At 41.1% G+C, this 21835-nt stretch overlaps 1 protein-coding gene across 8 annotated transcripts in view; it reads left to right on the forward strand.

The window, feature by feature from the left end:
- NINL (ninein like) overlaps nucleotides 1-21835 on the forward strand; it is a 205455-nt gene that overhangs the window by 56424 nt on the left and 127196 nt on the right. For 6 of the 8 annotated variants that reach the window (XR_009248766.1, XM_058684661.1, XM_058684665.1 and 3 more), the window contains exon 2: nucleotides 19587-19715. The exons of the other annotated variants lie outside the window; for them this stretch is intronic. Coding sequence is in view for 5 of the 6 variants with exons in the window: in XM_058684661.1 (XP_058540644.1) it covers nucleotides 19709-19715 (7 nt within the window). In the remaining variant the exon portion in view is untranslated. The remainder of the gene's footprint in view (nucleotides 1-19586; nucleotides 19716-21835) is intronic. 8 annotated transcript variants of the gene reach the window in all.

Consider the following 21835-nt stretch of genomic DNA (forward strand, 5'->3'; position numbering starts at 1 on the left):
AACTAATGGTGCTGGTAGAACTGGACAGCGACATGCAGAAGGATGAAACTAAACCACTTTCCTACACCATTCACAAAAATAAACTCAAAACGGATAAAGGACCTGAATGTGAGACAGGAAACCATCAAACCCTAGAGGAGAATATAGGAAAAAACCCCTCTGACCTCAGCTGCAGCAATTTCTTACTTGACACATCTCCAAAGGCAAGGGAATTAAAAGCAAAAATGAACTATTGGGACATCATGAAGATAAAAAGCTTCTGCACTGCAAAGGAAACAACCAACAAAACTAAAAGGCAACCAACGGAATGGGAAAATATATTTGTAAATGACATATCGGACAAAGGGCTAGTATCCAAATCTATAAAGAGCTCACCAAACTCCACAATAATCCAGTGAAGAAATGGGCAGAAGACATGAATAGACACTGTTGTAAAGAAGACATCCAGATGGCCAATAGGCACATGAAAAGATGCTCCACGTCACTCCTCATCAGGGAAATAGAAATCAAAATCATACTCAGATACCACCTCATGCCAGTTAGGGTGGCTAAAGTGAACAAATCAGGAGACTATAGATGCTGGTGAGGATGTGCAGAAATGGGAACCCTTTTGCATTATTGGTGGGAATGCAAACTGGTGAAGCCGCTCTGGAAAACAGTGTGGAGGTTCCTCAAAAGATTAAAACTAGATCTACCCTATGACCTAGAAATAGCACTGCTAGGAATTTACCCTAGGGATACAGGACTACTGATGCATAGGGGCACTTGTACCCCAATGTTTATAGCAGCACTTTCAACAATAGCCAAATTGTGGAAAGATCCTAAATGTCCATCAACTGATGAATGGATAAAGAAATTGTGGTTTATATACACAATGGAGTACTACGTGGCAATGAGAAAGAATGAAATCTGGCCTTTTGTAGCAACATGGATGGAACTGGAGAGTGTTATGGTAAGTGAAATAAGGCATACAGAGAAAGTCGGATACCATATGTTTTCACTCTTATGTGGATCCTGAGAAACTTAACAGAAGACCATAGGGGAGTGGAAGGGAAAAAAAAAGAAAGGTTAGAGATGGAGGGAGCCAAAACATAAGAGACTCTTGAAAACTGAGAACAAACTGAGGGTTGATGGGGGGTGGGAGGGAGCGGTTGATGTGTATTCAGGAGGTCATCTGTTGGGATAAGCACTGGGTGTTGTATGGAAACCAATTTGACAGTAAATTACAGATTAAAAAATAAAAAGGGCCTCCAGGGTAGCTCAGTCAGTTAAGCATCTGACTTTGGCTCAGGTCATGATTTTGCAGTTCATGAGTTCAAGCCCTGAGTCAGGCTCTGTGCTGACAGCTCGGAGGGTGGAGTCTGCTTCAGAAAGCCTGTCTCCTTCTCTCTCTGCCCCTTCCCCAGTCTCTCTCTCTCTGTGTCTCCAAAATAAATGAACTTTAAAAACTTAAAAAACAAAAAAATATATATATAAAAAAGTGCATAGTAACGAACATATAGAAATTTAAAAATATAGTAACAGTAACTCAGTGGAGATAGCTGACAGTAGAATGGTTACAAATGAAGGAAATGTTAGGTACTGGCAGAAAACTTCCAGAATGAAGCATGGAGAGAAAAAATGAGGGAAAATTTGGAAAAGAGTAGAGTCTTAGAGGCATAGAGATGCCATGAGGAGATCTAAGAGTCCTGTAATTGGAGCCTTGGAAGGACATAAGAGACACTCGGGCAGGAACAATAGTTAGAGTGACATTGGCTGAGGATTTTCCAAAGTTATCAAAATACCCCAAGTTATGGATTTTTAGTAAGTCTTCTGAGGTTCAAAAAGATAATATACAACTTCATGGGCACCTAGGTGGCTCAGTCATTTAAGGTTCTGACTCTTGGTTTTGGCTCAAGTCATGATCTCACAGTTTGTGAGATTGAGCCTCGAGTGGGGCTCTGTACTGACAGTGCAGAGCCTGCTTGGGATTCTGTCCTTTTATCTCTCTGCCCCTCTCCTGCTCATTCTTGTGCACGTGCATGCATTCTCTCATAAATAAATAAATATTAAAAAAATATACATCTTCAAATTTCATGTGGTTTCTTACCCACAGAGCACAATAGGGTTGCTTGAGTACTTAGCATTTTAAAGTTTAGCACTATTGTGACCTGAAACTTTAATACTGCATGCCATTGAGTCTACTTGTAAATGAGGAAGAACACCTCCTCCCCCCACATGCCACCTAGAGGGTTATGAGTATATCTTCATGCTCTCCCTCATGTGTGCCCCTCCCATGCTGCTGAAGAATTGACCTCATGTTTTGTAACTGCAAACCTTAAATTCAGGTGTACAAAGAATGTTATTTTTGTCTGTGATACACCATGGTATCTTTCATGAGCCCATATTCTGGTAGGTGGCAGAAATTTCATCTTAATCTGTTCAGAGGTCACCCTGTTGGGTCTTAACTTCCCAGAGGATTACCTCTTACTGAGGCATGGGTCTATTCTGTCCACCCTGGCAACAGCCAGTTGGTCATCTTTTGTTTCTCTTTTGGGGCTTTAATTCATGTGGGGTCCCTGGCACACAGCCCTCCTTCTTGAGCCCAGTACTCTCCTGAGCTCACCTCTCCTGCATGCTACCTGGACACAACTCACTGCTTGGACATACTTCTGATGGGCTCCTACCCTTCCCTGAACTCTGTGTCAAAGAGTGAATTCTCACTCAGACCTCCCTGCAGATGGTCTTTCACGTTGCCCCACCCTATACCTGCTTCCAGGCTCTACCTTTACTGCTTAGGTTGGAGGTTTTACTCTTACATTATTTGTAGTTTTGGGTTGCTTTATGCGAGCTAGGTGTGAACTGCAAAACACCAGGGAAAATCTCTCTGTCTTGTTCCACTCTGTCCTTTCTTCCTTGAGGGAGTAAGTATAGAATATCGTCCTGCTCCCTGAGTGGTAGTGACATTGGTCATTCTTTCAGAGTCCCATACCTTTGCCTGTGTGTGATGTCACACTGTGGTCTTCTTTCCTTCTTCATTGTCTTTCCTGTGGGGAAAGACATGGATAAAGGATAATCTCTCCATACAGGCTCACATAACCAGGGGTACAATACTGTGTATTTTTCTTTAAAAGAATGAGATTTTTATCTGGACTTTTGCTTGTGACATAACCTAGCTGTATTTATTTTAGGCCAATTTGTACCTCGGTTGAACATCAGAGAAAAATATTTTTGCTATGGGAATGATGATTCTTTTCCTCAAAATTATCTTTAACAGTAAGGGAGATCAGAAAATGTCTTTCCAGAAACTGCCCACAAGCCATTGGTTAGGGCCACAGATGCTAGGAGAAGTTGGAATACCAACAGCTGTTTCTGTGTGCAGTTCTGTTTAAAATACCATTTCTCCAACCGTTACCTTAGATCACATGCTTCTTTTCCCAGAATGCTTCTGAGGCTGGTTAGGATTCTTGTATAAAACAAGGATGGGAGGTAACTTTTGGGCATAGTGCGGTAGTGGAAAGAGTGCAGGGTCTGGGATGGGAAGGCCCATGAGCAAGATCCCCCAGGCCCTTGTCCTCACCTGCAGACATGAGAGGATGAGTTGGCATGGGACTGCTATGAGGCTATGTAGGGAAAGTGGCTGGTTCAGGGTGGGCTCTCTTTAGAGGTTAAGTCACTCATTACTGTGTTCTTTTGTGTGAATAGTGTACCAGAATGGCATGGTGATAAGATGGGCCCTCCCCAAATCTGTCATCAAAGCTTTGAGAACAGACCTGATAACTCATCTGAACTCCTCTTCTGTGTCTCCTTTCTTTTCTTATAATCAGCTTCTTCCCTCTCTGGCTTCTCTCTCCTGGGCAGAGCCTGGAGTATGGATCTTTCCAGGGAGGCATCTTACCCATAATAAGAGCTGCCCAGCCTCCCTAGGGGTTTTTTCTAGACCTGGCTGAGTTTACTCCAATCTGAAGGCGTCTGCCAAACATAATGTTCTCATAGCTGCTCCATAATTCTCACAGAAGATGGTGGGAACAATATGTCTGTATTGTGCCAGTCTGGCTTGGAACAAAAGCCATGGAATCCACCTCAGTGTTTGATTGATAGGATAAAGGTACAGTTGGCTTGTTAGACCCAGAGGCTTATGTATCATATTTCTTTCAGTAGATTTTTAAAATTTATTTATTTACTTGAAAGAGAGAGAGGGGGCATGAGCAGTGGAGGGGCAGAGAGAGAGGGAGGGAGAGAGAGAGAATTCCAAGTAGGCTCTGCATTGTCAGTGCAGAGCCCAATGCAGGGGCCGACCCCACAAACCATAAGATCATGACCTGAGCCGAGAGCAAGAGTCAGGTGCTTAACTGACTAAGCCATGTAGGCACCTCTCAGTAGACTTTCTTTTTTAAGTTTATTTGTTTATTTTGAGAAAGAGAGCGTGAACGGGGGTGTGAGCACAGGGACATGAGTGTGGCAGGGCAGAAAGAGAGGAGAAAGAGAGTCCCAAGCAGGCTCTGTGCTGTCAACACAAGCCCAATGTGGGGCTCTGTCTCAAGACCCATGAGATCATAACCTGAGCTGAAATCAAAAATCGGTTGCTTAACCGACTGGGCCACCCAAGCGCCCCTCTTTCAGTAGATTTTTAACATGAGTTGAGGAAAGGAGAAAAGGCTTGAGGGAGATAGCTTCCTACATTTGCTTTTCTATACCTGTTAGGGACAGTTTCCTTTTTTCTTTAAGTAAATGTGATGTGAGCCAAAGGATTTGGAAGAGAGACAAGAATGCAGTTAGGTTTATATTGAATGTTTTATATGTTCTTTTTCACTGTTCTGTAAGCTTCAATTCGTTTGTAACCCACTTTATTGCAATCTTTGGCTCTAAAAATTTTTCCTTTTTCAGAAGTATATTTGCATATGGTGAGTGTATCACAAGCTGAGGTATATAACCTTGTAAATATTATCTTTTGAGTTCTGAATTTGACCTAAATTTTGACTTTTCCTATGTAGATAAATTTAAAAATAGATCAGTGTGTTTGGAAAGAATGACACAAACTGAGTTGAATGGAAATGTCTATTGTGGAGCTCCAAAGAATTAGTGGGTTTTTCCCAATGACATTTAAGATGGGGCCTCTTTAGCCACCACACACTATGCTCCAGTACCTCTGGTTACATGATTAATTTGCTTCTAATGGTGCATGAGTTTCTGCCAATCTTTGTGTGGTTGTAAAAGAAAAATGTTTTCCCAGCAACAAGCAGGAGCGGGAGAGAGAAAGTGTGACTCTGCAGACATTGATTGAGAATCTAGTTAGAGACAGGCACAAGCTGACCAAGGCCAGAGATAGACAGACAGGCAGTGTCTGTGGCAAAGCCTGATTCTGGGTGTGGAAGATGTGTTCCTAGATGTCTGGTATCAACCATGGTCCCACAGACTTGGGGTGATCATCACCTCCAGTGGTGTTGCATCTAGAACCAGACTGCCTGGCATCCCAATGACCTCACTCTCCAGACTCTTCTGAAACTCAATGGTAAGTGGATCCCAGAAGGCATTGTGCTAATAAGCCTAAGAGAACCAGAATTTCAGAGCATGCAGGTGCCTTTGGCCATGAAGTTTGGCCTCCTTGTTTGGGATCTCAGAAAACCCAGGCCCAGAGACCTTAAGTACCTTGACTGAGGCCACACAGCTGCTTCATGACAAGACCTACCAGCCTGGCCATCCCAGAAGTTGTAGCAAAACTCCTGAGTCCAAGTCACTCTGGGCTGGCATGAATCTCAAGGCTGTCCCTGAGCATACCCTGCTTGTGGGGTGCACTATGGCCATGCAAGGTCAGGTGCCCTCTAGCTGGGTGGGATGTGATCCCAAAGGAGGATTGAGATGTTTGTCTCAAGAGAAGGAGGAAAGCTATATGGGCAACCGGCTCCCAGGTTGGGGCAGGCAGAGTCAGCCAGGAGCTAAGAAGAGAGGAAGTAGGAATGCTGTGGGAAAAGAGAAGGGTGTTTCTGCTTCAGGAGTGGATCCAGATGGAAATAGTGCCAGTGTACCGTTGAGAGTTGCTCCTGTCAGAGAGAGGAGCCCAGCAGGGGAGGCCAGGGGCAGGTGTACTTCCACCCTTAGGAGTCTTCTGAAATATAGAGGGACACTTATCAAAGAATCACTCACAGGTTTTTCCCCACCTCCCTCTCTCTATGGAGGTTGGCAGAAAGGAGACAATTTGAGTCAAGATGGAATCCAAGACTGGTGAAAACGTTAAGTGAAAAGGCGCCTGGGGGCGCCTGGGTGGCTTGGTCGGTTGAGCGTCCGACTTCGGCTCAGGTCACGATCTCGCGGTCGGTGGGTTTGAGCCCCGCGTCGGGCTCTGTGCTGACAGCTCAGAGCCTGGAGCCTGTTTCAGATTCTGTGTCTCCCTCTCTCTGTGACCCTCCCCCGTTCATCCTCTGTCTCTCTCTGTCTCAAAAATAAATAAACGTTAAAAAAAAATTTAAAAAAAAAAAAAAAGAAAAGGCGCCTGGGTGGCTCAGTTGGCTAAGTGTCCGACTTTGGCTCAGGTCATGATCTCATGATTCGAGCCCACATCAGGCTTTATGCTGACAGCTTGGAGCCTGCTTTGGATTCTTTGTCTCCCTCTCTCTGCCCCTCACCTGCTTATACTCCATCTCTCTCTCTCTCTCTCTCTCTCTCTCTCTCTCTCTCAAATGAATAAACATTAAAAAATATTTTTTAAAAAAAAGAGAGGCTGTGATCACATGGAAATATTGATGACTGTTTAAAGCACCCTCTTAAAACATTACATCACTTTTCAGTTTAAGAATGTAAAAGGAGTTTGCATACATGTGTTCATGGATATTTACAAAACACAGGGTTTGAACTGAAAGTGTACAAATGAACAAGATATGGTCATTGCTTTCCCTGAGAAGGGTACACAGACCAGGGAGAGAGATGCATAAACATGTAGTTTTCCATCACAGTGGTGTATGCAGTGCTATGGGATCACAGAACAAGGAGCAGATTTTTGCTCCAAGGGGTCAATGAGGACATCATGGGGAAGTAACACTGATTATTAGTGATGAGCATTATTTTCCTGTTTTGGGTACTTGTATCCATTTTATTTTGTTTTGTTTTGTTTGTTTTTTCTTTTTGTTCTTCTCAAATTTTTATTCAAATTCTAGTTGTTAACATGCAGTACAATATTGGCTTCAGGAGTAGAATGTAGTGATTCATCACTTACATACAACACCCAAAGCTCATCACACAAGTACCATCCTTAAGTACCCATCACCCACCTAGCCTATCCCCCACCCACCTCCCTCCATCAACATTCAATTTGTTCTCTCTCTTTAAGACTCTTATGGTTTGTTTCCCTCTCTCTCTCTTTTCCCCTCTTCCCATATGTTCATCTGTTTTGTTTCTTAAATTCCATATATGAGTGAAATCATATGGTTTTTGTCTTTCTCTGACTTATTTCACTTAGCATGATATACTCTAGCTCCATCCACATTGTTGCAAATGGCAAGATTTCATTCTTTAAAAAAATTTTTTTTTGTAACGTTTATTTTTGAGAGAGAGAGCGAGAGCAGGGAAGGGGCAGAGAGAGACGGAGACACAGAATCTGAAGCAGCCTTCAGCCTCTGAGCTGTCAGCACAGAGCCTGATGTGGGGCTCAAACTCATGAGCTGTGAAATCATGACGTGACACTTAACTGACACCCAGGCACCCCAAGATTTCATTCTTTTTTTGATGGCTGAGTAATATTCCATTACACACACACACACACACACACACACACACACACACACACACACCGTATCTTCTTTATGCATTTATTAGTCAGTGGACATTTGGTCTGTCTCCATAGTCTGGCTATTGTTGATAATGCTGCTATAAACATTAGGGTGACTATACCCCTTCAAATCTGTATTTTTGTATCCTTTGGGTGCATACCTTATAGTGTTATTGCTGGATCTTAGGGTAGTTCTATTTTTAGTTTCTTGAGGAACCTCCATACTGTTCTCCAGAGTGGCTGTACCAGTTTACATTCTCACCAATAGTGCAAGAGGGTTACCCTTTCTCCACATCTTCGCCAATTCCTATTGTTTCTTGTGTTGTTCATTTTAGCCATTCTGACAGATGTGTGTTGCTATCTCCTCATGGTTTTGATATGCATTTCCCTGATGATGAGTGATGTTGAGCATCTTTTCATGTGTCTGTTAGCCATCTGGACATCTTCTTTGGAAAAGTGTCTATTCATATCTTCTGCCCATTTCTTTAGGTTATTTGTTTTTTGGGTGTTGAGTTTGATAAGTTCTTTATAGATTTTGGATACCTTTTTCAGGTATGTCATTTGCAAATATCTTCTCCTATTCCCATGACTTTGAGTTCTGTTGATGGTTTCCTTCACTGTGCAGAAGCTTTTTATCTTGATGAGATCTCAGTAGTTCATTTTTTCTTTTGTTTCCCTTGCCTCTGGCGACATGTCTCATAAGAAGTTGCTCTGTCCGAGGTCAAAGAGGTTGCTGCCTGTGTTCTTCTCTAAGACTTTGCTGGTTTCCTGTCTCACATCTAGGTCTTTCATCCATTTTGAGTTTATTTTTTGTGTCTGGTGTAAGAAAGTGGCCCAGGTTCATTCTTTTGCATGTTGCCATCCAGTTTCCCAACACCATTTGTTAAAGAGACTGTCTTTTTTCCATCAGATATTCTTTCCTGTTTTGCTGAAGATGAGTTGACCATGTAGTTGTGGGTTCATTTCTGGGCTTTCTGTTTTGTTCCATTGATGTATGTCTGTTTTTGTGCCAGTACCATACTATCTTGATGACTACAGCTTTGTAATATAGCTTGAAATCTGGAATCTTGATGCTTCCAGTTTGTTTTTATTTTTCAGGATTGCTTTGGATATTCAGAGTCTTTTGTGGTTCCATACAAATTTTATGATTGTTTGTTCTTGCTCTGTGAAAAATGGTCTGTGAAAAATTTTGATAGAAATTGCATTAAATGTGTGGATTGCTTTGGGTAGCCTAGACATTTTAAGGATGTTTATTACTTGTATTTAAAAAATTTTTTTAGCGAATTTTGGGAAGATGGCGGCATAGGAGGATGCTGGGCTCACCGCGCATCCTGCTGATCACTTAGATTCCACCTACACCGGGGCGCCTGGGTGGCGCAGTCGGTTAAGCGTCCAACTTCAGCCAGGTCATGATCTCGCGGTCCGTGAGTTCGAGCCCCGCGTCAGGCTCTGGGCTGATGACTCGGAGCCTGGAGCCTGTTTCCGATTCTGTGTCTCCCTCTCTCTCTGCGCCTCCCCCGTTCATGCTCTGTCTCTGTCCCAAAAATAAATAAATAAATAAATGAATAAATAAATAAATAAACAAACAAACAAACAAACAAAAGATTCCACCTACACCTGCCTAAATAACCCAGAAAACCGCCAGAGGATTAGCAGAACGGAGTCTCTGGAGCCAAGCGCAGACAAGAGGCCCACGGAAGAGAGTAGGAAGGGCTGTGAGCTGGTGTGCACTCCACGGACTGGTGGGAGGGAGCCGGGGCGCAGGGGCGGCCCACCGGCCAAGCAGAGCCCCGAGTCTGGCTTGCAAAAGCGGAGGGGCCGGTTGGAGTGTGTTCCAACAGCAAGCGGGACTTAGCATCTGGGAAGTCATAAGTTAACAGCTCAGCTCGGAAAGCGGGAAGGCTGGAGGACAAAGGGAGGGAGAGTTGCTGAGCCCCAGGACGACAGAGCTCAGTTTGGCGGGGAACAAAGGCCCTCGCCAGCACCATCTCCCTTGCCCATCCCCCAGCCAAAATCCCAAAGGGAACCAGTTCCTGCCAGGGAACTTGCTTAACACCCAGCGCTGTGCTTCTGCAGAGCCACCCCTCCGGCAGCGGGTCTGACGCCCTCCCACTGCCACAGGGCCCCTCCTGAAGTGGATCACCTAAGGAGAAGTGAGCTAAGCCTGCCCCTCCTGCCCCCGTGCACCTTGCCTACCCACCCCAGCTAATACGCCAGATCCCCAGCACCACAAGCCTGGCAGTGTGCAAGTAGCCCAGACGGGCCCAGCCACCCCACAGTGAATCCTGCCCCTAGGAGAGGGGAAGAGAAGGCACACACCAGTCTGACTGTGGCCCCAGCGGTGAGCTGGGGGCAGACATCAGGTCTGACTGCGGCCCCGCCCACCAACTCCAGTTATACACCACAGCACAGGGGAAGTGCCCTGCAGGTTCACACCACTCCAGGGACTATCCAAAATGACCAAACGGAAGAATTCCCCTCAAAAGAATCTCCAGGAAATAACAACAGCTAATGAACTGATCAAAAAGGATTTAAATAGTATAATAGAAAGTGAATTTAGAATAATAGTCATAAAATTAATCACTGGGCTTGAAAACAGTATAGAGGACAGCAGAGAATCTCTTGCTACAGAGATCAAGGGACTAAGGAACAGTCAGGAGGAGCTGAAAAACGCTTTAAACGACATGCAAAATAAAATGGAAACGGCCACGGCTTGGATTGAAGAGGCAGAGGAGAGAATAGGTGAACTAGAAGATAAAATTATGGAAAAAGAGGAAGCTGAGAAAAAGAGAGATAAAAAAATCCAGGAGTATGAGGGGAAAATTAGAGAACTAAGTGATACACTAAAAAGAAATAATATACGCATAATTGGTATCCCAGAGGAGGAAGAGAGAGGGAAAGGTGCTGAAGGGGTACTTGAAGAAATTATAGTTGAGAACTTCCCTGAACTGGGGAAGGAAAAAGGCATTGAAATCCAAGAGGCACAGAGAACTCCCTTCAGATGTAACTTGAATCGATCTTCTGCATGACATATCATAGTGAAACTGGCAAAATACAAGGATAAGAGAAAATTCTGAAAGCAGCAAGGGATAAACATGCCCTAACATATAAAGGGAGACCTATAAGACTCGTGACTGATCTCTCTTTTGAAACTTGGCAGGCCAGAAAGGCATGGCAGGAGATCTTCAATGTGATGAACAGTAAAATATGCAGCCGAGAATCCTTTATCCAGCAAGTCTGTCATTTAGAATAGAAAGAGAGATAAAGGTCTTCCCAAATAAACAAAAACTGAAGGAATTTGTCACCACTAAACCAGCCCTACAAGAGATCCTAAGGGGAATCCTGTGAGACAAAGTACCAGAGACATGGTGCTTTTATGCTACAAGCATAAAACATACAGACATCACAATGACTCTAAACCCATATCTTTCTATAATAACACTGAATGTAAATGACTAAATGCACCAACGCAAAGACATAGGGTATCAGAATGGATAAAAAAAAAGACCCATCTATTTGCTGTCTACAAGAGATTCATTTTAGACCTGAGGACACCTTTAGATTGAGAGTGAGGGGATGGAGAACTATTTATCATGCTACTGGAAGCCAAAAGAAAGCTGGATTAGCCATCCTTATATCAGACAAACTAGACTTTAAATTAAAGGCTGTAATAAGAGATGAAGAAGGGCATTATATAATAATTACAGGGTCTATCCATCAGGAAGAGCTAACAGTTATAAATGTCTATCCGCCGAATACAGGAGCCCCCAAATATATAAAACAATGACTCATAAACATAAACAACCTTATAGATAAGAATGTGGTAATTGCAGGGGACTTTAACACTCCACTTACAGAAATGGATAGATCATCCAGACACATGGTCAATAAAGAAACAAGGGCCCTGAATGATACATTGGATCAGAGGCACTTGACAGATATTTAGAACTCTGCATCCCAAAGCAACAGAATATACTTTGTTCTCGAGTGCACATGGAACATTCTCCAAGATAGATCACATACTGGGTCACAAAACAGCCCTTCTTAAGTTTACAAGAATTGAAATTATACCATGCATACTTTCAAACCACAATGCTATGAAGCTTGAAATCAACCACAGGAAAAGTCTGGAAAACCTCCAAAAGCATGGAGGTTAAAGAACACCCTACTAAAGAATGAGTGGGTCAACCAGGCAATTAGAGAAGAAATTAAAAAATATATGGAAACAAACGAAAATGAAAATACAACAATCCAAACGCTTTGGGATGCAGTGAAGGAAGTCCTGAGAGGAAAATACATTGCAATCCAGGCCTATCTCAAGAAACAAGAAAAATCCCAAATACAAAATCTAACAGCACACCTAAAGGAAATAGAAGCAGAACAGCAAAGGCAGCCTAAATCCAGCAGAAGAAGAGAAATAATAAAGATCAGAGCAGAAATAAACAATATAGAATCTAAAAAAAACTGTAGAGCAGATCAACGAACCCAAGAGTTGGTTTTTTGAAAAAATAAACAGAATTGATAAACCTCTAGCCAGGCTTCTCAAAAAGAAAAGGGAGATGACCCAAATAGATAAAATCATGAATGAAAATGGAATTATTACAACCAATCCCTTAGAGATACAAACAATGATCAGGGAATACTATGAAAAATTATATGCCAACAAACTGGACAACCTGGAAGAAATGGACAAATTCCTAAACACTCACACTCTTCCAAAACCCAATCAGGAGGAAATAGAAAGCTTGAACAGACCCATAACCAGCGGAGAAATTGAATCGGTTATCAAAAATCTCCCAACAAATAAGAGTCCAGGACCAGATGGCTTCCCAGGGAAGTTCTACCAGACGTTTAAAGCAGAAATAATACCTATCCTTCTCAAGCTATTCCAAAAAATAGAAAGGGAAGGAAAACTTCCAGACTCATTCTATGAAGCCAGTATTACTTTGATTCCTAAACCAGACAGAGACCCAGTAAAAATAGAGAACTACAGGCCAATATCCCTGATGAATATGGTTGCAAAAATTCTCAACAAGATACTAGCAAATCGAATTCAACAGCATATAAAAAGAATTATTCACCATGATCAAGTGGGATTCATTCCAGGGATGCAGGGCTGGTTCAACATTCGCAAATTAATCAACGTGATACATCACATTAATAAAAGAAAATATAAGAACCATATGATCCTGTCAATCGATGCAGAAAAGGCCTTTGACAAAATTCAGCAACCTTTCTTAATAAAAACCTTGAGAAAGTCGGGATAGAAGGAACATACTTAAAGATCATAAAAGCCATTTATGAAAAGCCCACAGCTAACATCATCCTCAATGGGGAGAAACTGAGAACTTTTCCCCTGAGATCAGGAACATGACAGGGATGCCCACTCTCACCGCTGTTGTTTAACATAGTGTTAGAAGTTCTAGCATCAGCAATCAGACAACAAAAGGAAATCAAAGGTATCCAAATTGGCAAAATGAAGTCAAGCTTTCACTTTTTACAGATGACATGATACTATACATGGAAAATCCGATAGACTCCACCAAAAGTCTACTAGAACTGATACATGAATTCAGCAAAGTTGCAGGATACAAAATCAATGTACAGAAATCAGTTGCATTCTTATACACTAATAATGAAGCAACAGAAAGACAAATAAAGAAACTGATCCCATTCACAATTGCACCAAGAAGCATAAAATACCTAGGAATAAATCTAACCAAAGATGTAAAAGATCTGTATGCTGAAAACTATAGAAAGCTTATGAAGGAAATTGAAGAAGATATAAAGAAATGGAAAGACATTCCGTGCTCATGGATTGGAAGAATAAATATTGTCAAAATGTCAATACTACCCAAAGCTATCTATACATTCAATGCAATCCCAATCAAAATTGCACCAGCATTCTTCTCGAAGCTAGAACAAGCAATCCTAAAATTCATATGGAACCACAAAAGTCCCCGAATAGCCAAAGTAATTTTGAAGAAGACCAAAGCAGGAGGCATCACAATCCCAGACTTCAGCCTCTACTACAAAGCTGTAATCATCAAGACAGCATGGTATTGGCACAAAAACAGACACATAGACCAACGGAATAGAATAGAAACCCCAGAACTAGACCCACAAACATATGGCCGACTCATCTTTGACAAAGCAGGAAAGAACATCCAATGGAAAAAAGACAGTCTGTTTAGCAAATGGTGCTGGGAGAATTGGACAGCAACATGCAGAAGGTTGAAACTAGACCACTTTCTCACACCATTCACAAAAATAAACTCAAAATGGATAAAGGACCTGAATGTGAGACAGGAAACCATCAAAACCCTAGAGGAGAAAGCAGGAAAAGACCTCTCTGACCTCAGCCGTAGCAATCTCTTACTCGACACATCTCCAAAGGCAAGGGAATTAAAAGCAAAAATGAACTACTGGGACCTTATGAAGATAAAAAGCTTCTGCACAGCAAAGGAAACAACCAACAAAACTAAAAGGCAACCAACAGAATGGGGAAAGATATTTGCAAATGACATATCGGACAAAGGGCTAGTATCCAAAATCTATAAAGAGCTCACCAAACTCCACACCCAAAAAACAAATAACCCAGTGAAGAAATGGGCAGAAAACATGAGTAGACACTTCTCTAAAGAAGACATCCGGATGGCCAACAGGCACATGAAAAGATGCTCAATGTCGCTCCTCATCAGGGAAATACAAATCAAAACCACACTCAGATATCACCTCACGCCAGTCAGAGTGGCCAAAATGAACAAATCAGGAGACTATAGATGCTGGAGAGGATGTGGAGAAACGGGAACCCTCTTGCACTGTTGGTGGGAATGCAAATTGGTGCATCCACTCTGGAAAACAGTGTGGAGGTTCCTCAGAAAATTAGAAATAAACCTACCCTATGACCCAGCAATAGCACTGCTAGGAATTTACCCTAGGGATACAGGACTACTGATGCATAGGGGCACTTGTACCCCAATGTTTATAGCAGCACTCTCAACAATAGCCAAATTGTGGAAAGAGCCTAAATGTCCATCAACTGATGAATGGATAAAGAAATTGTGGTTTATATACACAATGGAGTACTACATGGCAATGAGAAAGAACGAAATCTGGCCCTTTGTAGCAACGTGGATGGAACTGGAGAGTGTGATGCTAAGTGAAATAAGCCTTAGAGAGAAAGACAGATACCATATGTTTTCACTCTTATGTGGATCCTGAGAAACTTAACAGAAACCCATGGGGGAGGGGAAGGAAAAAAAAAAAAGAGGTTAGAGTGGGAGAGAGCCAAAGCATAAGAAACTTTAAAAACTGAGAACAAACTGAGGGTTGATGGGGGGTGGGAGGGAGGGGAGGGTGGATGATGGGTATTGAGGAGGGCACCTTTTGGGATGAGCACGGGGTGTTGTATGGAAACCAATTTGACAATAAATTTCATATATTGAAAAAAAATTTTTTTTAATGTTTCTTTATTTTTGAGGCAGAGAGAGAGAGACAGAGCTGAAGCAGGGAAGGGGCAGAGAGAGAGGGAGACACGGAATCAAAAGCGGGCTCCAGGCTCTGAGCTGTCAGCACAGAGCCCGATGCAGGGCTTGAACTCACAACAGTGAGATCATGACCTGAGCTGGTCAGAGATTTAACCGACTGAGCCACCCAGGTGCCCCATAACTTGTATTCTTCTTAAAATAAGTTGTCATCCTTTGCCTGTTTTTAAAATGTAGTGGTTTGTAAACACTCTTTATAAAAAAAGAATATTAGCATTTCCTTTCTGGTTCTGTATATTTTAGATATTTGCCTGTTATTTTAAATTTTCCACAGCTTTATTGTTAGAGAATTCCGTAAGGTTCACTCATTTAAAGTGTATTCTTTATGGGATTGCACAATTATTGTCATAATCAAATTTTAAAACATTTACATCACCCCAAAAATAAACCCTGTGTCTCTAACAGTAATTCCCCATTCTCATCATACCCACTCCTTACGTCCTATAGGCCTAGACTAGTCGTCTTTCTTTCCCCATAGAATTACTTATTCTGGACATTTTATCTGAATGAATTATATAATCTGTGGTCTTTTGGATCTGGCTTTTTCACTTAGCATAATGATTTTGAGGTTCATTTTGTTGTAGCATGTATCAGGACTTCATTCTTTTTGACTGCTGATGAATTCTGCTGGTGGGTGTACTTTGTTTTGTTTATCATCCATCAGTTGATGATTCAACACTTGGGTTAGTTCCATCAGTTTGCTCTTAGGAATAATGCTGCTGTGAACATTCATGTGCAAGTTTTTGTCTAGGTGTATGTTTTCATTTCTCTTGTGTATGTATCTAGGAGTAGAATTGCTGAGTCGTATAGTAACTCTATGTTTAACCTTCTGCAGGATTGCCAAATGATCTTCCAAAGTAGCTGCTCTATTTTAGATACCTCTTAGCAATGTATGAGGGATCCAATTTCTGCACATCCTCTCCAGTGCTTATTTTCTGTCTTTGTGAATGTAGGCATTCTGGTGGGTAGAAAGTGGTTATTATATCTCAGTGTCATTTTCATTTTCATTTCCATAATGACTAAAGATCTTGACTTGAGCATCTTTTCATGTGCTTTTTGTCCATTCATGTATCTTCTTTGATGAAATATATGTTAAATTTTATACTGATAAACTGCCATCTGTAGAGGCTGGCCCAATTTATATTTCCATCAGTACAGCCTAGAGTTCTATTTTCAACAGTGTGCCAATTCATATGTTGAAGCCCCACTGAACTAATGAAGTTAAAATAAGGTCATGTATTGGGCTCTAAGACAGTATGACTAGTGTCCTTACAAGAAAAGGAGTTAATGACACAGACACACATAGAGGGAAGACCATATTAGAATACAGGGAGAAGAAGGCTATCTGCAAGTCCCAAAGAGAGAGTCCTTAGAAGGAACCAACCCTGCTGTTATCTTGAGCTTGGATGTGTAGCCTCCACAACTGTGGGAAAATAAATTTCATTTATTTTTTATTTTTTTTTAAATGTTTTTTTGTTTTATTTGAGAGAGACAGAGACAGAGTGTGAGCTGGGGAAGGGCAGAGAGAGAGGGAGACACAGAATCCAAAGCAGGCTCCAGGCTCTGAGCTGTCAGCACAAAGCCCGACGCGGGGCTCGAACCCACAAACCGTGAGATCATGACCTGAGCTGAAGTCGGCCGCTTAACTGACTGAGCAACCCAGGTGCCCCTAAATTTCATTTGTCTTAAGGCACTTAGTCTGTGGTAATATACAAAGTAATATACAATCTGATAAGTGAAAAGTCATGTCTCCTTGTCTCTTTTGGTAAATACTGTTAAGTATCTCCTAACTGTTTGTTGTATTTGTAAGTAATCTAGATCCTTTGCTAGGTTACTTAGGGTATAAATCTTGTTCATTATTGATTTTAGGAGCTCTTTATTTAGTAAATTAGCTCTTTTTTTTTAAGTTTATTTATTTTGAGAGACAGAGAGCCTGTGCGAGTGAGCAGGGGAGGGGCAGAGAGTGGGAGAGAATCCCAAGTAGGCCCCCAACTGTTAGTGTGGAGCCCAATTAGTGTGGAGCCCAATGCACTGAACCCCACCTAGGCTCCAAGAAAATTAGCCTTTTGTCTGTTATTTGCATTAAAATTGTTTTAGTTTGCCATTTATCTTCTGACTTTATTCTTTTTTATTTTAAATGTTTATTTATTTTGAGAGAGAGAACATATGCATGTGATCAGGGGGAGGGGTAGAGAGAGAGTGGAGAGAGAATCCCAAGCAGGCTGCACACAGAGCCCAACATGGAGCTGTATCTCATAACCGTGAGTTGTGAAATCAAGAGTTGCATGCTTAACCAACTGAGCTACCCAGGTGCTCCTCTTTTGACTCTTCATTCTTTGCCTCTTAGAAATTTTAACTTTCATGTAGTCAAACTTCCCACTCTTATAAGAATGATGCAGAATTTATATTTTATTCTAGTTCTTTTACAGATTGAGTTTTTCTTGGTTTAAATTTCTGGTTCTTCTGGAATTTACTTTGCTAAAAAGAATGAGATAAGTATCCAAATTTATTTTCTTATATACAGCTAATCAGTTTTTTTGACAGCACTTTCTTGATAAATTGTTTTGTTCTTTGATATACAATATCACTTTTATCATATGCTAGATATGCTGTATATATTTTGAACTATTTTTTAGGCATTTTCTGTTCTATTTTTGTTCAGTGACTCTTTTTCTCTAGACTTTCACTAGTATTACCTTGTTTAAATTACTACAGCTTTATAACTGTTTTAATATTTCATAAGGCTAGTCCTCTCTTACTCTTCTTCCTTTTCAGAAATATCCTGGCTATTCTGCTTGTATATATGAACCTCAGAATTAACTTGTTTATATCCCCAAAATACCCCCATTGGTATTTTTATTGGGTAAACATTAAATGTGTAGATGAAGGAGACTAGATACTAAATAGTCAGCCTCCTTATGCAATAACATGGTGTGTCTTTCCATTTGTTAACGTCTTTTGTCAGGAATTTACTGATGCAGATTTTACAGATTTTTTTTTTTTGAGGAAGATTATTATTTTTTTAAATATAATTTGTGTCAAGTTGGCTAAATACAGTGTGCTCTTGGTTTGGGGGATAGATTCCTGTGATTCATCGCTTACATATAACACTCAGTGCTCATCCAAACAAGTGCCCTCCTCAATGCCTACCACCCATTTCCCCACTCTCCACCTCCCTCCCCGCATCAACCCTCAGTTAGCTCTCTGTATTTAAGACTCTCTTATGGTTTGCCTTCCTCCCTCTCTGTTTGTAACTATTGAGGAAAATTATGTTTTAATGTAATAATGAAATAAAAGACAATTTTATTTTATGATAAAGAATATATAATTATACACCAGACAAAATGACATCATTCATAAAGTATCACAAATGTGAAAATTATTATAAAGATGAGGAAAATAGATTTCATCAAATTTCATTTTCTCCACAGTAACATAGTTGTTTGATGCAAAGTAGTACCTGGGTTCCTGTAAATGGCTTTTCTTTTCTTCTACTTATTCTCTTTATTTCATGTGTCTATTCTAAGCCCATAAACTTTAGGATCGGACTTTTGTTTCTTTTAATGTGTTATTTTTCTTGTTTTACCCATGATTATGTATATACTTAGGGGCTTACATTATTGGGAATAGTCTAAGGTAAATGAGTAATGAGGATAAACTTGATCTGCATTATCTGTCTTCTGAGAGCACTCAGGGGTTTCATCCTCAGCCCAGTGATGCCCTGCTTGTCACTCCTTCTAATGAGTGCTGAGGTGGGCATTCAGGTTCGTATATTTTTAATGGATCAGTTGGGACCCAGTTCTCCTTTATACTCTGACTAACCTATATCAACTCTGGATTTTTCTGATAATTGTTTCTCTCCAGGTCCAGATCTAATACATTTCTTTAGATTATTTTTGTGTATTTATTATAACATAAATAGATTTTTTCTTCATTATATTAACTGATTATTATCTGACTATAGGAATAAAGGCTATTAACTTTTTTGTTATTAGTTTTATACCCAGGCAGATTAGTGAATAGCTTTCATTCTGATTATAAAGCATTTGCTAATAAATTTGAATCTTTAAAAAAAATGCTTGTGACAAATGTAGCAATGAGTTCAAAACTCTAGCAGTGTTGGCCCTTGTCAGATTATGAAGACTACCAGAAATTTAAGAAGAAATCAGTGCTCTGCCAAGGCTGGGGTCACTGGGGAGCCTTTGTCCTCCATGTCATCTGCATTGTCCCTCCAATTCCTGAGGTAGACAATTGACATTTTGGTATGGTGGTATTATATGAAGTTCTTTCTATCACAGATAATGCGAAGGTGTGTGTGGTACTAACAGATTGCCACCCCAGCCGGCTCCAGTGTAGGCCTCTGCAGAAGACACTGGCCCAGCAGTGTTACACTCACCCGTTTCTGGAACTCAGTCCCATCATGGCAGGTATATGTAAAAGGCACACATTTCAAAAACAGGCTCCATGTGAAAGAAGAAGCCCCAAATACTTGTGAATACAACTTTGTCTTATTTTTGCAGATATCCATTACTGTTAGCAGTTTCTGCCTATCTGGTGGTTTTCCTGTGTAGATCTTCTTGGATTTCTTAAAATGATGATTCACCTGGATTAAGTCAAGCATCTTACCAGTTGACAAGTCAGGTTTTCTCTTGATTGGCTATATTTTCATGCCCAACCAGTCTCTCTCACCTGTAGCACAGACTGGATGTCTCTGGATGAGACCACAAGGTCCACATCTGTGTTATCCCAATCAGGTCCCCTGCCCCAACATGGCTAGATGCTCCCTCTGCTGGCAATGCCATCTGTGCCCCAGGCCCTTGTTAAGTCAAATTGCATTTCAGCACTCTCCTCATTTACATTTATTTCTGCCTTGGAATCTTGGCAGCAAAATCTTGCTACTAAAATACTGGTTTCAAGAGAGCAGCATCTAGAACCTGACATATAGAAGGAACTTAGGAAATTTTTGTTGCATAAATCCTTCTTAATAAAATCTTTGACTTCATTCTCTTCCATACATAAAAGATGAAATTCATTCTTAAAAAACTATTAAATCTGTACAGTTCTGCTTGGGCTGCCATAACAAAGTACTACAGACTACAAACAAACAAGTTTATTTTCTCACTGTTTTGGAGACTGGAAGTCTGAGATCAAGGTGTCAGTAGGATTGGTTTCTAGTGAGACCTCTCCCCTTGGGATGCAGATAGCTTCCTTGTTGCCCTGTGCTCACATGGCTTGTCTTTGCATGCTTGTAGGGAGAGAGCAAGCTCTCTAGTGTCTCTTTTAAGGACATTAATCCTGTCAGATCAGTGCTTTACCCGTATGAGCCCATTTTACCTTAATTACTTTCTTAGAAGCCCCATCTCCAAATACGTCACACTGGTGGTTAAGGCTTTAATATATAAATTTGGGGGGAGGATACAAACATTCAATCCATAGTAATATCTTGGCCACTTTATGTTGTAAGTTTTGTTTTTGTTTTTTTAATAAAAATAGTCAAATTCACATTATGGTGATGGCTTAAGAAATTATCTAGAATCTCTGGGAAGTTCTAAAGTTGAGCTTGGAAGGTACTACTGTGGCCTGAATGTTTGTATCCTCCCCAAATTCATATGTTGAAATCCTAACTCCCACGTTTGATGGTATTAGGAAGTGGGGCCTTTGGGAGGTGCTTAGGTCATGAGGGTGGAGCCCATGAATGGAATTAGTGCCCATGTGAAAGAGGCCCCAGAGAGCTCCCATGTTTCTTCCACCATGTGAAGACACAGCAAGAAGGCGCCAGCCTATGAACAAGCAAGTGGGCCCTCACCAACACCTGACCCTGCTGGTACCTTGGTCTTGGACTTGCTACCCTGCAGGACTGTAAGTCAGAAGTTTTTTGTTGTTTATAAGCTACCTAGTCTGTGGTATTTTGATAGAACAGCCTGACTGGACTGATAGATGCGATCCCCAAATACACTGTTCCTCACGTGCAGGCTTCTTAATATCCCCAACTATTACAGTTTCCTGAAGAGCTTTTTGGAAGCTTAAGGACAAGCCCAGAGCATTCTGTTGAGTTTAGAGTATTTCCAATTCAGTCATTTTTATTCTTTTTATTTCTCCATGAAGATTGCTGCTAAAATATGGTTTGATTTGATTTAAAGTTTGTTTGTTTTTGAGTAATCTCTACACTCAAGGTGGGGACTCAAGGTGGGGCATGAACTCTACAACCCCAAGATCACGAGTCACATGCTCTTCCAACTGGACCAGCTTCTGATTTGATTTTACATGATTTGTTAAATGTCTTTTATCCCACTTAATTGGATAGTGTCCTACTCTGTAGTGTTTTTAAGAAGCAAATTTAGGCTGAATTAGGTGTGAGTGTGTTTGTCCAGCATGAAGTTATTGGGGCTTACATGTCCTATTCTGAAGGTAAAACACTCTGGGGGATGTAAAGGACCCATAGCTGCTGGATGTATAATTTTAGAGATTGTCTTGGGGAAGGGGAGTAGAAGTGGCTTTGGGGAAAGTTTGTGGGTTTCTTTTGTTTTCCTAAATGCTTTCTGGGGCT

Source organism: Neofelis nebulosa, chromosome 9 (genome assembly GCF_028018385.1).
Source record: "Neofelis nebulosa isolate mNeoNeb1 chromosome 9, mNeoNeb1.pri, whole genome shotgun sequence".
In the NCBI taxonomy this organism is placed as follows: Eukaryota; Metazoa; Chordata; class Mammalia; order Carnivora; family Felidae; genus Neofelis; species Neofelis nebulosa.